Raw genomic sequence first — 12680 nt, forward strand, 5'->3', positions numbered from 1 at the left:
TACGGAGAAATTTGAATGGACACAAAACTGGACCCAATCGTGTGATAAAGCCCATGTCCCCACCATCAACCCAAATCCTGCTCCATCCATTCTCTCAGCCCCCTCCCTAATATTATCTTAAAGCAAATTCAATGTAGTCCATCATTTCATCCATAAATATTTGAGTGTGTCTCCTAAGGGACCCTTTAGAAGAAACGTCAACAGTATCACTATAGCACTGCAGAAATTAACAAGCGTTTCTTAGTATCATGTAGTCAGTGTTCAGCTTCACAAGTGTATCTTCAATGCCATGGTATTAGAAATAATTTGTTTGAGTAAGAATCTGAAACACAAGTGAGGTCAGCTAATATGATGTCGTTCTATTTATTTATTTATTTTTATATGATGTGAGTTTAGATTTTTCTGTTTCTTGTGAGTTATCTGTTGAAGAAACTAGGTTATGTGTCCCGTGGAGTTCCTCACAGCTGGGGTTTTGCGGGTGGTGTCCCTGTGGGCTTGGGGACGTGCTGTGTCTCCTCTGCTTTCTGTAAGTGAGTAGCTGGGCTTAGAAGCTCGATCAAATTCAGAGCTGATCTTGGGGAGGGGCAGGAACACCTCATAGTTTTCTGTTTTTGAGGCTCAAGATTTACCAAGTATTGTAAAACTTTTCTTTGTATTTTTTAGTTGAAAAAAACCGAGTTTAAGTCATTTTTCTAAGACCAGGAAGCAAATACCCACAGCAGACAGCAGTCAGAGTCAGTAGCTAAGCTGACCTGCACCCTGCTTACTGGGCTCCCCGAGCACAGATCAAATAGGAAAAGGTATTTAAATCACTCAGTGTGGCTGCTCCTTTTATAGCTTGTCCAGGGCCCTTCACCTCTAAAACCTCTTTAAAATCAGAACAACAAAATAAGAAGTTCATGTTTCTTTGTTCAGAGATAAGCCCTGTTAACGTTTTGTGTATACTGATGTTTTACGCATTTAGACAGAACATTAATATATGTAGCAAAAAATGGGCTAACACTTTGCGTATTATTTTGAAACTTGATTTTTATCTCCTCAAAATAGATTGTGGACAAAAAGGATAACTTGGCATCATTTTAGTGGCCATACAATATTTTGTTTTATGAATGGGTCCTCATGTATTCAGTGAACTAACTATCATAAATTGGTATTATAAACAATGAACATTTTTGAGGTATGTGCCCCTAGTAGGAACCGAACCCGGGACTCTCTGGCCCGCAGGCTGTCCCTCAACTGCTGAGCCAAACTGGCCAGGGCAACAATGAACATTCTTGAACATAATTCCATCTCTTCCTACCCCCAACCATTCTTAGGTAATAATTCTACCCCCTTCATACATTAAAGTCTTAGAAGTAGAAATGCAGGGTCAAAGGGTAGGTACATTTTATTTTCTCTTTTTTTTAATTGTTGAAAGTATTACAGATGTCCCCCTTTTTCCCCATTGACCCACTCCTTTCTGTTCCCACCCCCTTTTTACCTTCCCTGGTAGGTACATTTAAAATATTTTTTTCTTTATTGATTCTTAAAGAGAGAGGGAGAGAGAGAAACACTGATGAGAGAGAACAGTGATTGGCCACCTCCTGCATGCTGTCCACTGGGGACTGTCCCACAACCTGGGCATGTGCCCTGACTGGGAATTGAACCGGTAATCTCTTGGTGCATGGGTTGATGCTCAACCACTGAGCCACACCGGCCAGGCTGGTAGGTACATTTTAAAGTTTTAAAAACATATTGTCAAATTGTGAGTGTGTAAATTGTTACATTTCTTGAAGAATTGAGTATGAGAGTGCCTCTTTCTCCCTACCCAAACTATCTAATAAATTATTTAAATTTTATAAGTACAATATGAAATATTTACCCTTGTTTTGCTTGACCATTTGTCTTCTTTTCTGAATTACTACAATATGTCATTTGTTCATTTTTTTATAGTGTGTGCATTTTTTTCATTAATTTGTAAGTATACCTTATTTATAAAGGTTATTTTTAGTTATGCAATCATTTTTGCAAATAATGGTATTTTCTCCTCCTCAATATTAGTATTTCTTATTTATTTTTCTTATCTTATTACATTGGCTAGAGCTTCAAAATTCAATGTTAAACAATATTGGTAGCAGGCATATTCATCTCATTCTCAATTTTAATAAGCTTGTCTCTAAGGTTTCACCATATAGTTCTGGATATTAGTTTCAGGTGGATACTCTGTTCATAGTTAATGAAATATCTTTCCATTCCTAGATTACTACAAATATCAGGATTTTATTTTTGTGCTTTTTTTTTTTTAAACCAGGTTGACACAAAAAGATTTTCCAATATTGATCCACTTTTGTTTGCATAAAACAGACTTTATTTGGCTATTCTTCTAAATATAATGGCATATTTAATTTACTAAGATTTTTGCATCTCTTTAAATAACAAAATTTGGTTAATAGTTTTAGTTTTTTGAGCTGTTTTTGTCAGGTTTTCATATCACTTTATGTTAACTTAGTAAAACTGAAAATTTCTATCTTTTTTAATACTCTGAAAGATTTAAAAACGTAAACACAAATAATTATTGAATTAAGAAGGCACGACTGATCTTGCATTTGACATTGTCTAAGCCTGTCATTTAGTTGCAGGTAATAAGTGGATGTTTTTAATTTCTTCCCTGGTTACTGGCACATTTTGTTTTCATTTCTTCTTTTTTTTTAATCCTCACCTGAGGACATTTTTTTGCATTTACCTTCAGATAGAGCAGGAGGGAGAGAGGGGGTAAGGAAAAGAGAGAAACATCGATGTGAGAGAGACACATCGACTGGTTGCCACCCACACAACCCCAACTGGGGCCGGGGACAAACTGCAACCAAGGTACATGCCCTTAGCGGGAACCGAACTCGGGACTCTCCAGTCTGCGGGACGCTCTAACCGCTGAGCCAAATCGGCCAGGGCCATTTCTTCTTGAATCAATTTTGTTCATCTATATTTTCCCGGGAAACATCCTTCACTTTACAGAAATTCCGCACTGCACACGTGTGAGGTTCCAGTAGGGCACAGGACACGCCTGATGGAAGGAGGTTTCAGGAAGGTTTACTGACCCAGGGCCTAGTCAGCCCAGTGTGAGCGCAGGGATCCACCAGGGACAGTGCATTCAAGTGGAGCTGGTACCGCACTGTTTCTATTCCTGAGCCAGAGGGTGGGGCTGGGCTGGGCTGTCCTACTGGGGCCGTGATCCTTGGTGGGGGACACACAGCCGGCCTGAAGCAGACAGGTGGCCAAGTGACTATGTCCTCTGACCTCACTCTCCTTCCTTCCATCCTTCTGCTGAGAGACCTCACTGGCCAAACCCAGCAAGGCAGGAAGCAAGAGCCTTGTAGGTGTGTCCATCTATCTGGACGGAGGATGGGAGGCACCTCCTGTTTATAGCTCCTTTGGAAATACTTTTTGTATTTGCATTAGTTTTACAATGTGGCTTACAGTCATTTAAGCCGTTTCTCTTTTCGCTGGGTTGTACGCTTACCACCTGTCTGCTCAGCCGCTCATTCTGTAGCTAGTTACCAAGCTCCTTCTAGCAGCCAGGAGTGTGTGAGGTCTCCGCGATACGACACAGCCCCGCCTTCAGAGCACGCGACGTCCCGACAAGGCGGTCCCAAACACTGCCACACCAGGGGCAGCACCAGGAGCGGCACCTCACTCAGCCCTGGGTGTGCGGTGGCTGGTGAGCCGCTCAGGGGAAGCTCTCTGGAGGAAGTGACACCAGGCGAAGACCTGACATGAGAGTTCTGGGGGCGGGAGCGTGCTGGCGGAAAACACGTGTACCAGGCGTGGAAGCTCAGAGGGACCAGGACCTGCGGGCTGGGGCGTGGCGCCTGACACGGGAGTATGAGACCCGAGACGGCCAGGAAAGCAGGCTCAGGTTGGGGAGTGCCGTCTGCCCTGAGAAGGGGCTGGCTTGCTCCTGAGGGCGGGGGAGACCACCACGGGCTGTGTGTGGAGGGGCCACACCTGGAGACAGTCCGGTTAGGAGGGTGCTCCTGTGACCTAGGGAGAGACGGCTCGGCTCGGGTGCTGGCCCTCAGGATGGAGGAGGAGGATTTTCGGAGATGCTAGGAGGATCTGTAGATGGTGTTCCCATTCCTGAGATGCTTTCACATCCGCTCTGTCAGATGGAGAACAGCCACCGTCCACGTGCAGCCTTTCCCCCCCCGCCCCCGAACTGCTCTTGCCCAGAGCCCCTGAGATCTGGCTGCAGCAGGGGTCAGGGCCCTGCCTCACCTTGTGTGGTACCCGCCACACCCGCCACAGTCACCGTGTCCTCTGCTTCTAGGACACCAGCTCTCACTTCATCTCCTCCCTGTTGCTTTGGTGGCTTTCTCGACTCTCCATCTCCTTGATGTCGGAATGCCCCTGCGCTCAGTCTGCATTCTCCTTCTATTTACTCTCACCCTCTGGCTTTCTGCCCCGACAGCCAGCTTCCTGGCTTTAAATACCATCCATATGCCGCCAATGCTCAAAAGTATGTCTCTGGGTCGGTCAAACCACCCTCGAACCCTGACACCCCACTGCTGACCTGCTTCCGCTTGGCCGTATCTCGCACTGGACATGCTGAGCACCGAACTCCCGAGTCTCCCCCAGACCCTGAACTTTCTCCACGCACAGCTTTCATCTCAGATGATGGTGAGCCATGCTTCCTGTTGCTCCGGCCAGAGCCCTCGCGTGATCTCCGACGCTTCTCTCTCTGTCACCCACATCCAGGCTCCTAAGAAATCCTGTTGGCTCTGCCCGCCTCAGAGTCAGACCACTGCCCCGGCCACCGCCACCCTCACACAGATTGTGGTGACATCTCCTCACCTGTCTCCCCACCTCTGTCCCCACCTGTCCTCCTCCCAACGCCTTTTCTCAGCATGGAAGCCGGCGGACCCTTATGAACAGTCAGCCAGGTCTTGCCACTCCTCTGCTCCAACCCCTCCACTGGACAAGTCACCCCAAAGTCCGACGGGACCCCACATCGTCTGTGCCCCTCACCCATCTCCTTGATCGCGTCTCCTACCACTGTCTCACTTGCTCCCTCCACCGTCAGCCACACGGGCCCCCGTCGTCCGCATGCGGGCCAGGCCCACTCCGGCCACAGGGCCACGGATGGGCTGCTCGTCTGCTGGACCGGCCCAAACGAGCAGAGTAATCCAGTCGTGGTAATTCCACCCTTTTAGCCACGGACGGGTTTGGGCAGGGCCGGCTTCAGCCAGCTGGGGCCAGAGCAACACCAGGAAGGGCTTCCTCGGCGAAAGGGCTTTCAGAGAAGCAGCGGGTGGGCCCAGTGGCCGGAGGCGCCTGGTGACCAGAGAGGAGCCGTGTTGAGGGCGAAGCTGACTCACCGAGGACGGAAAGCGTCCGGTGCCCGGGGACAGCCTGGGCCACAGGCAAAGCTTTCCTGACGCCTGCTGCCTGCTCCTTGTGCTTCTTGTTCCGCGAGACCCGAGGGAGGCTGGAGCCAAGCCAGGGGCTGCCCAGTGAGGGCTGTGACCTCAGTGAGGAGCTGTCTGGGGGTGTCGGAGCCGTGGAGGCGCAGATGCTGCGGGAGAAGCGACTCACGGTGGAGGGAAGAGGAGAAACCTTGGGTCCTTCCTTCCTCCGCGTTGAATTTCCCGCAGGGCTTCCCGCGGCCGAACCCAGCCAGAAGCCAGCTCACTCCGGACTCTGTTGGCTTGACGGGGTTGGCGGCACTGCCCCACCCGTCCAGATGCAGAGCAGGGACAGTAGGGACCGATACACAGTGCGGCCCCCTCTCTTACATCACTGACTTGATTTTTAAAACGAGTCGGCTCTCCTTTGCTTCGAGGTGAGCGCCTCTCCCACGGAGCTCAGCTTCTTGGTAAGAACGTGTCTCCCTCCTCTTCCTCTTCAGGTCGTTCTGCGGACTTCCCGTCTTTGCCCGCTGTTTACCGGAGTCCAAGGCTCTACTTTGTCCCCACGGAGGATGACACACGTGATGCACAACCTCTCAGATCTTCTCTGGATCTTAGGGTGAGCGGCGCCAGTTTCCCCTCTGTGTCCTGGGTGCAGTCCCGTCTTCTTTCTCTGCCCCCACCCCACGAACCCATGTATTCTCCTCTTCATCCATCTTTGATGAAGGTTAGATCCGAACACGAGGCTGGTCATCAGGCAGGGGATCACCTGTGGCCCCATGCTCTGTCCACTGGGAGGACTGTGGGGGGCGGGCGAAGCGGAGGAAGGCTGAGGGTGACCCCCAGGCGTTCCCAGGTGAACATACACCGGGCGGACCTGTGCTCTGTTGGAGCCTCCTGCCTCCTCCCAGCACATGGGGCTGCTGTCTCTGCACCCCCGGTGGGCTCCTGCGTTTCCACCTGTTCAGCTACTGCACATCCCAAAACGCTTGATATCTGCACCAGCGCCCCCGGCTGCCTGGCTGACTTTTAAAACCGTTTTTGTATTGTCTGCCTGGTTGCCTGAAAGCTTACGGCAGCCCAGCCAAGGAGCCTCCCGGGTCTCAGACGCCAGCTCCGGGGTTCTAGGTGCTGGGGACCGGCCTGCTCCCTCCTCCCCTCCCTCCCTCCCTCCCTCCCTCCCTCCCTCCCTCCCTCCCTCCCTCCCTCCCTCCTTTCCTACCCCTCTGCCCTCCCTTCTCCTGTCTGTGTCTTCACAGATATTTCAGTAGGAAGACTGGAACGCTGCCCTTTCAAAATTGGTAATCATATTAACACTGTAAAAATCGTCATCTCTGGTCCCCTCCCTACCTTGAATGTGTTTCCCCCCAATCCATTACTGTCACAAAGTCAGGCTTAGGCGGGCTGGAGAGGAGAGCCCAGTGAACACAGGGGAGCGGGCTGTGCCTTCCACCACCCGCCCCACGCACCTCCCCCAGGCTGCTCTCCAGGTGCTGAAACTTCTGGCTAACAGCCGCCAGGAACACCCCAGTTCCTGGATCACGGCCCTGTCTGTCAGCCCCCCTCCTCTGTGCTGGGAGAACCACGCCACTGAGATGCGGGTTGGCATTGGACCCCCGACCCAGCCTGGGGCCCAGAGCCAGCACCCCGGCAGGGCTGGCTTCCGCAGGCCTGCCTCAGGCTGCCCGCCGTCCAGGACCCTCCGGCTGGCGGCTCAGGGGCTCTGGGGCTGCGCCCGGCTTCCCAGGGGCCGCCCGCAGCGCCGAGGCCCGCCCCCAGCTGTCCTCCGGCGCCCCTCCCGCCGCTCCCGGGTCACAGACTGTGACAAGGCCTTATTGCCTGTCTCGGGGAATTCATTTCCTGTCTCTCTTCCGTTCCACCTCTCTGGGGCTCCGGGCCCCCCCCCCCACGCCCCAGCGCGGCGCCCCACGCTTGCCAGGCAGCTGCGCCTTCATTACTCCACCGCCACCGCGTTTCCAAATCGGCGCTGCCCGGCGCGTGGGCAGGAGCGGCCGGGCGCTGACACCATTAGCGGCCGCGCGCCCGGCTAATGAGGCGGCGGAGAGAAAATTAAGGGGAAGCAGCACCCAGGCAACTCTCTCTGTGTGGACGGGAAACAAGACAGCAAGGAAAAGGACACGCTGTTTACGACCGCTGCCCCTCCCCGGGACAGGAGCTGGAGCCTGGTGTCGCCTACTGCTCCCCACGATTCGCCCCTGGGGATCTGTGCCGCGGGAGCGGGCAGTCACCTTACCGCGTCTGTAATTGCTAGGAAACCTCACATCCTGTCCATACCTCCAGCCTGGTCATGACCAGGAGCCAGGCCAGACCAGAGCTCTGCAGATGTTTCTAGAAGCTGTTGTTTTGCCACCAACCCGCTACCCCTCTCACCTGGATGGCCTCCGGCCTTGGTTTTCTCTGGCCCCTCCCAGCATGTTCTCTACCTGGAGCAGAGACTTCACCCCCAATGCTCATTTGATTACGCTCCCTCTCCGCTTGGAATGATGTCATAGATTCCCACCGTTCTCGAGACAAAGGCTCCAACCCTTAACCAGGGCCCTGCCGAGGGGCTTGTCTCAACCGGCTCCCTCCTGCTGTTCCCTGTGCAGCCACTGGGTCCCTTCTCCAGGCCTGTGTGGCAGGACATTTCTGCCCCAGGACATTTGTCTGGCCGGTTCCTGTTTACCTGGAATGGCCTCTCCTCCCCTCTTCACACAGCTAAGGCTTCAGCCTTAGAGCTCACTCAGCACGTGCGTGGAGGGGCCTGTGACCACCCCCCAAACAGGGTCAGGAGCCCTATTTGGCACTTTCAAGGGGTGGAGGCCTCTGCTCTTCACCTGTTCTTACTACAGCAACGTCACAGGGGTGTGTGTGGTTGTCTGACCTCCCTGAGGGGCAGTGCCACGGGGGCAGGAAATACCCGTGTCTGCACTCGATACACTAACTCCAGCACTGGCCGTGGCAGCTTCTCAGGAATGTCTGCTGAATGACTAAAGAAACACCGCAGAGGCTCACTGGCTGAGCGTCAACCCAGGCACCAAGAGGTCGCTGGTTCGATTCCCGGTCAGGGCCCAGGCCCAGGTTGTGGGCCCGATCCCCAGTGGGGGGCGTGCAGGAGGCGGCCAGTCGATGTTCTCTCTCATCGATATTTCTCTTTAAATATCAATCAAGGAAAAAAAAGAAAGAAAGAAAGAAAGAAATGCTTCAGGGATGCCCGTGGGAAGCATGGCTATGTGGTTCACGGGAAACAGTACGACGCTGTCCCTACACTTCCCCACGCGTGGGCACGCGCGTGTGACTATTTCTGACCTCCAGCACTGCACCCCCACCACCAGCTGTGGGCCTCTGGGCATCAGCACCAGCTGGGAACAGGGCTGAGGAACCGGCATGCTGACTGCTAATGGACGGTGCTCCCCGAAGTGCAGTCCGGGTTCCCAAACGGATGCTGGCTGAAGAGGCCGGAAGGAGCAGGCCCAGGCCCGGGGCTCTGGCTGGTGCTGTGACTGTCCAGCCCTGTGACTTGGGGAGGTCGGGTCCCATCTCAGCGTGAGGCTGGACTTACTCGCCCACCCGTGGGGGCTCCAGCGTTCTGTTCTGGGGTCCAGCCCCACAGTGCTCCTCAAAGACTCGGGGTGAGGAAAGTAGAGCTTCCTTGTGAAAAGGTAACAGGGCCTGCGCTGTCCTTGCGGGGACCTGGCCTCCAGGTGAGGCAGGAGAGGGAACTGGGAGCAAAGCCCTTTCTCCAGACGGAGCGCCCGCCCCCCAGGTCAGCGAGTGGCGGTGGCAAAGCAAGGTCGGACCGCACGCGAGTGTTTCTCTGCCCTCCCGTCTGTTCCCCTGCAGGCCGGCCCACCTGTCCTGACAACTTCCCGAATTCAAACCTGGCCGCTGCCGGCACCTGCCCTGCGCCCCCATCCCTGACTCCGGTGTTAACTAGAGGTCAGCCAGGCAGAAAGGCCTGGCATTGTCAACATGCTTGTTCCCGAGCAGTGACACGGCTTTGATGTTCGCCGCAGCACTGTCCTCGGCGCGGATGGATGCCCGAGTCCGCCTGCTGCGGCGATGGCGCCTTTGTCTGGGCATGAGGGAACTGTGATTTATGTCATAAGCTCGCTGTGAAACCTTTTGCCTCAGTAATTCTGAGCTCCGTGGGTGTCTCTTTACATCTATTTCAAGCGCGGCTGCTGCCCACGGACCGCGTGCTCTGTGACATTCCCGGCGCCTCTGTGTACGCCTCGCCACGGCGCAGAGTTTCGCCTGCGGTGTCCCTTTGTGGCCTGTTTCTGTGTGTTTGCTGCGCGCTCCATGGGGCTGCTGAGCAGAGCTGGTCCGTCCCTTTGATGCCTCGTGTGGTGATTAGACCCCTTCCCCGGTGGAACACGCAGGTGGTCTGGGTGGAGGAAGATACTGCGGCCAGATTTCCAGAGTGTTTGCCCTGGTTGTCCTGGGCCCAGGCAAGGACATCACAGGCGCTTGTATCTTTGCTCAGAGGACGCTCAGGAGGGTAAATGAGTTCTGGCCATGGGCGCCCCCTAGAGGTGCGGCCGACCTCAGCACAAAGAACTCATATCCCCATTTCCAGGGATTTAACAGTAAGCACGGTGCCCTGGAGTTACTGGAGCCCCCTTGACTGAGGTGCACGGAAGGCAACTGTGGGCAATGGTTTCTGTGAAGGCCTCGAAGTGTTCAGAGTCCTCAAGGAAACTCCACTTTGATTCGTTGTCACTTCTAGGAGCCAACACTTCTCATGGCCTTTTGACCCCCCGCTATAGGAAACTGCCCCCCCAACCCAACCCAACTTGCACCTCCACTGACCATGCTCCGTTCCTGTGTGGCTGACACAGGACAGGGCTCCTTGAGACCCAGAGGGGGAGGGACTGTGCCTTGCCCTGCGTGTCCAGGTCAAGGTAGAATAATCCCCACAGCCCTGGAGACAGAGTTCAGGTGTTAGAAGTCCTGTCCCCAGGGAAGGTACCCATGGGGCTGCACCCAAGGCTTGGAAACCTGGGCAAAATCGCCCAACTAGAATGGCTTCAAGGCCAACAGAGGATTATTTCTAGTCTCTACCGAAATGCACTGACCCCTTTTTTTGTCTTTAAAACAATTTGCCCCAGATATTTTTCACTGGTGGCCCATCACGTGAGGCTGTTTCTTTCCCATTCTTTATGCAGTTTCGCATGGTGATGGCTGCCTGTGCATCTTGGTTTGAGGCCAACACAGTGCGACCTGGAGGGGCAGTGGTGGGTCTTGCTTCCCTGTTATGTGTTGATGGACTAAGCCTGCTAATATTGGGACATGTTAAAATGTAAATAAGGAATATAAAAGGTAAGTGTTATAGAATATCAAACTGCTGACATTTCTTCCCTTTCAAAAGTCCACACCCTGGAGCCACCGAATTAGTGGGGTGCCACGTGTGTCCACACCTGGAGCCACTGCATTAGTGGAGTGCCACGTGCGTCCACACCTGGAGCCACTGCATTAGTGGAGTGCCACGTGAGGATTGCTTGGTGATAGTGTGAAAGTTAGCATAAGACACTTATCATAAAATTTGGCAAGGAAGCCCTGGCCAGTTTGGCTCAGCGGTTAGAGCGTCGGCCTGCGGTCTGGAGAGACCCGGGTTCGGTTCCCGCTAAGGGCATGTACCTCGGTTGCAGTTTGTCCCCGGCCCTGGTTGGTCGTGCGGGTGGCAGCCACTCGATGTGTCCCTTCACGTCGATGTTTCTCTCTCTCTCCTTTCCTCTCTCTCCCTCCCACTCTATCTGTACAAAAAATGGAAAAATATCCTCCGGTGAGGATAAAAAAAAAAAAAAAAAATTTGGCAAGGAAACGCTCTGGGAGCTGTTTGGGTGGATTGTCTACCTTTCATCTGTTTTCACAGACAAACGACTCTGCATACATCTACAAGGCAGATGGCATTTGAGAGAAACGCGTGACTCTACTATTCAGACCACCTAGAACACTGCTCTTTTTGGATAACAGCCTTTCACCTATTTGTTCAAAACTTGTCAGGCCGTGAAGCATGTGACTTACCTCTGACTGGTGAGTGTGGGAAGGGAGTGATTTTTAAATTAAGCATGCCTAGTTTCACATCCGAAGGAATGACTGACCTTCAGAGAAACCTTTTGGGGAAGACAATCTCTTACTCCACCCAATACTTTTGGGAATTTTTCTTTTGGAAATAGTTCCCGTCTTTTGAGTATTTCCTCTGATGAGACATCGTTGTCCTTCCCCTTTCTTATTTCAGATTAGAGCTGACATGTGGGAAAGGTGACCAGCTGCTCCGAGTCAAGTCTGCAAAGTGCGGTTGAGGTCCCAGCACAGCCCGGACTCCGGACAAGTCACCTCACTGGCGGAAACCAGGGTATTTCACAGGGACGCATGCGGACGGAATGAGGGGAATTTGCAAACGTGCAATTAATCTCATTCACAAGCTTGGGTGTTTTCATTTCCCAGCAAATGCCAGATGCAGTAAGAAATCTATTTTCATTATTTTGGAAACTACAACAAAGGATGGACTGTCAACATAACTGAAGCCATGACAGCATCATCGAAGTAAGTGTGTGGAGTCCCCAGATGCAACCTCTTAATTTTCCAGTGTCTGGAAGCTTTGGAGTCCTGGCTCGGCAAAGTGTGGTCCCAAGACCAGCAGCCTGGGCCTCACCTGGTAACAGAGACGTGGACTCTCCCACCCAGACCCACGGAGTCAGAATGTGCATTTCCCGGGCCCCTGGGAGTCTGAGAAGCGCTGCATGCCAAGCGCGGGGTGGGAGGTCCCTAGCCACTTCTTACCTTGGGGAAGGCGTCGGGCCACACGGTGGGGGAGCCGTGGTTGAGCAGCGCCTGCACAGTGCGCGCGGACGCGGCCTGGGGCGCGCAGGAGGCCGCCTGCAGCACGCGGGCCAGCGGCGAGGAGCCCCCGTAGTCCACCGCGGCGGGGTCGGCGCCGTGCTGCAGCAGGAGGAGCGCCAGGCTGGGGCGCGCGTGGCCGCAGGCCTTGTGCAGCGGGCTGCGCTCGTCCTCGTCGCGCGCGTTCGCCGCCGCCCCGTGCCGCAGCAGCAGTGCGCACAGGCGCAGGCCGCGCTCCTGCTCGTCGGGCCGCAGCGCCGTGCCGCACGCCGCGCTCAGGGCCGTCTCGCCGCGGCCGTTCCTCGCGTCCACGCGCGCTCCGCGGCCCAGGTAGAGGCGCGCATGCTCGTCCAGGCCGTGCTGCGCCGCCACGTGCAGCGGTGTGTCCCGGCCTGCGCCGCCCACGCGATGCACCGAGGCCCCGTGCTCCAGCAGCGCCTGCGCGCACCTGCG

The 12680-nt window shown here is 54.1% G+C and overlaps 1 protein-coding gene across 1 annotated transcript in view; it reads right to left on the reverse strand.

The window, feature by feature from the left end:
* Positions 1 to 12680, reverse strand: part of ASB18 (ankyrin repeat and SOCS box containing 18) — a 46922-nt gene that overhangs the window by 1863 nt on the left and 32379 nt on the right. Inside the window, exon 4 of the mRNA XM_036253368.1 lies at positions 12171 to 12675. Coding sequence (XP_036109261.1) covers positions 12171 to 12675 — 505 coding nt within the window. The remainder of the gene's footprint in view (positions 1 to 12170; positions 12676 to 12680) is intronic.

Source organism: Molossus molossus, unplaced genomic scaffold (genome assembly GCF_014108415.1).
Source record: "Molossus molossus isolate mMolMol1 unplaced genomic scaffold, mMolMol1.p scaffold_m16_p_11, whole genome shotgun sequence".
Classification (NCBI taxonomy): domain Eukaryota; kingdom Metazoa; phylum Chordata; class Mammalia; order Chiroptera; family Molossidae; genus Molossus; species Molossus molossus.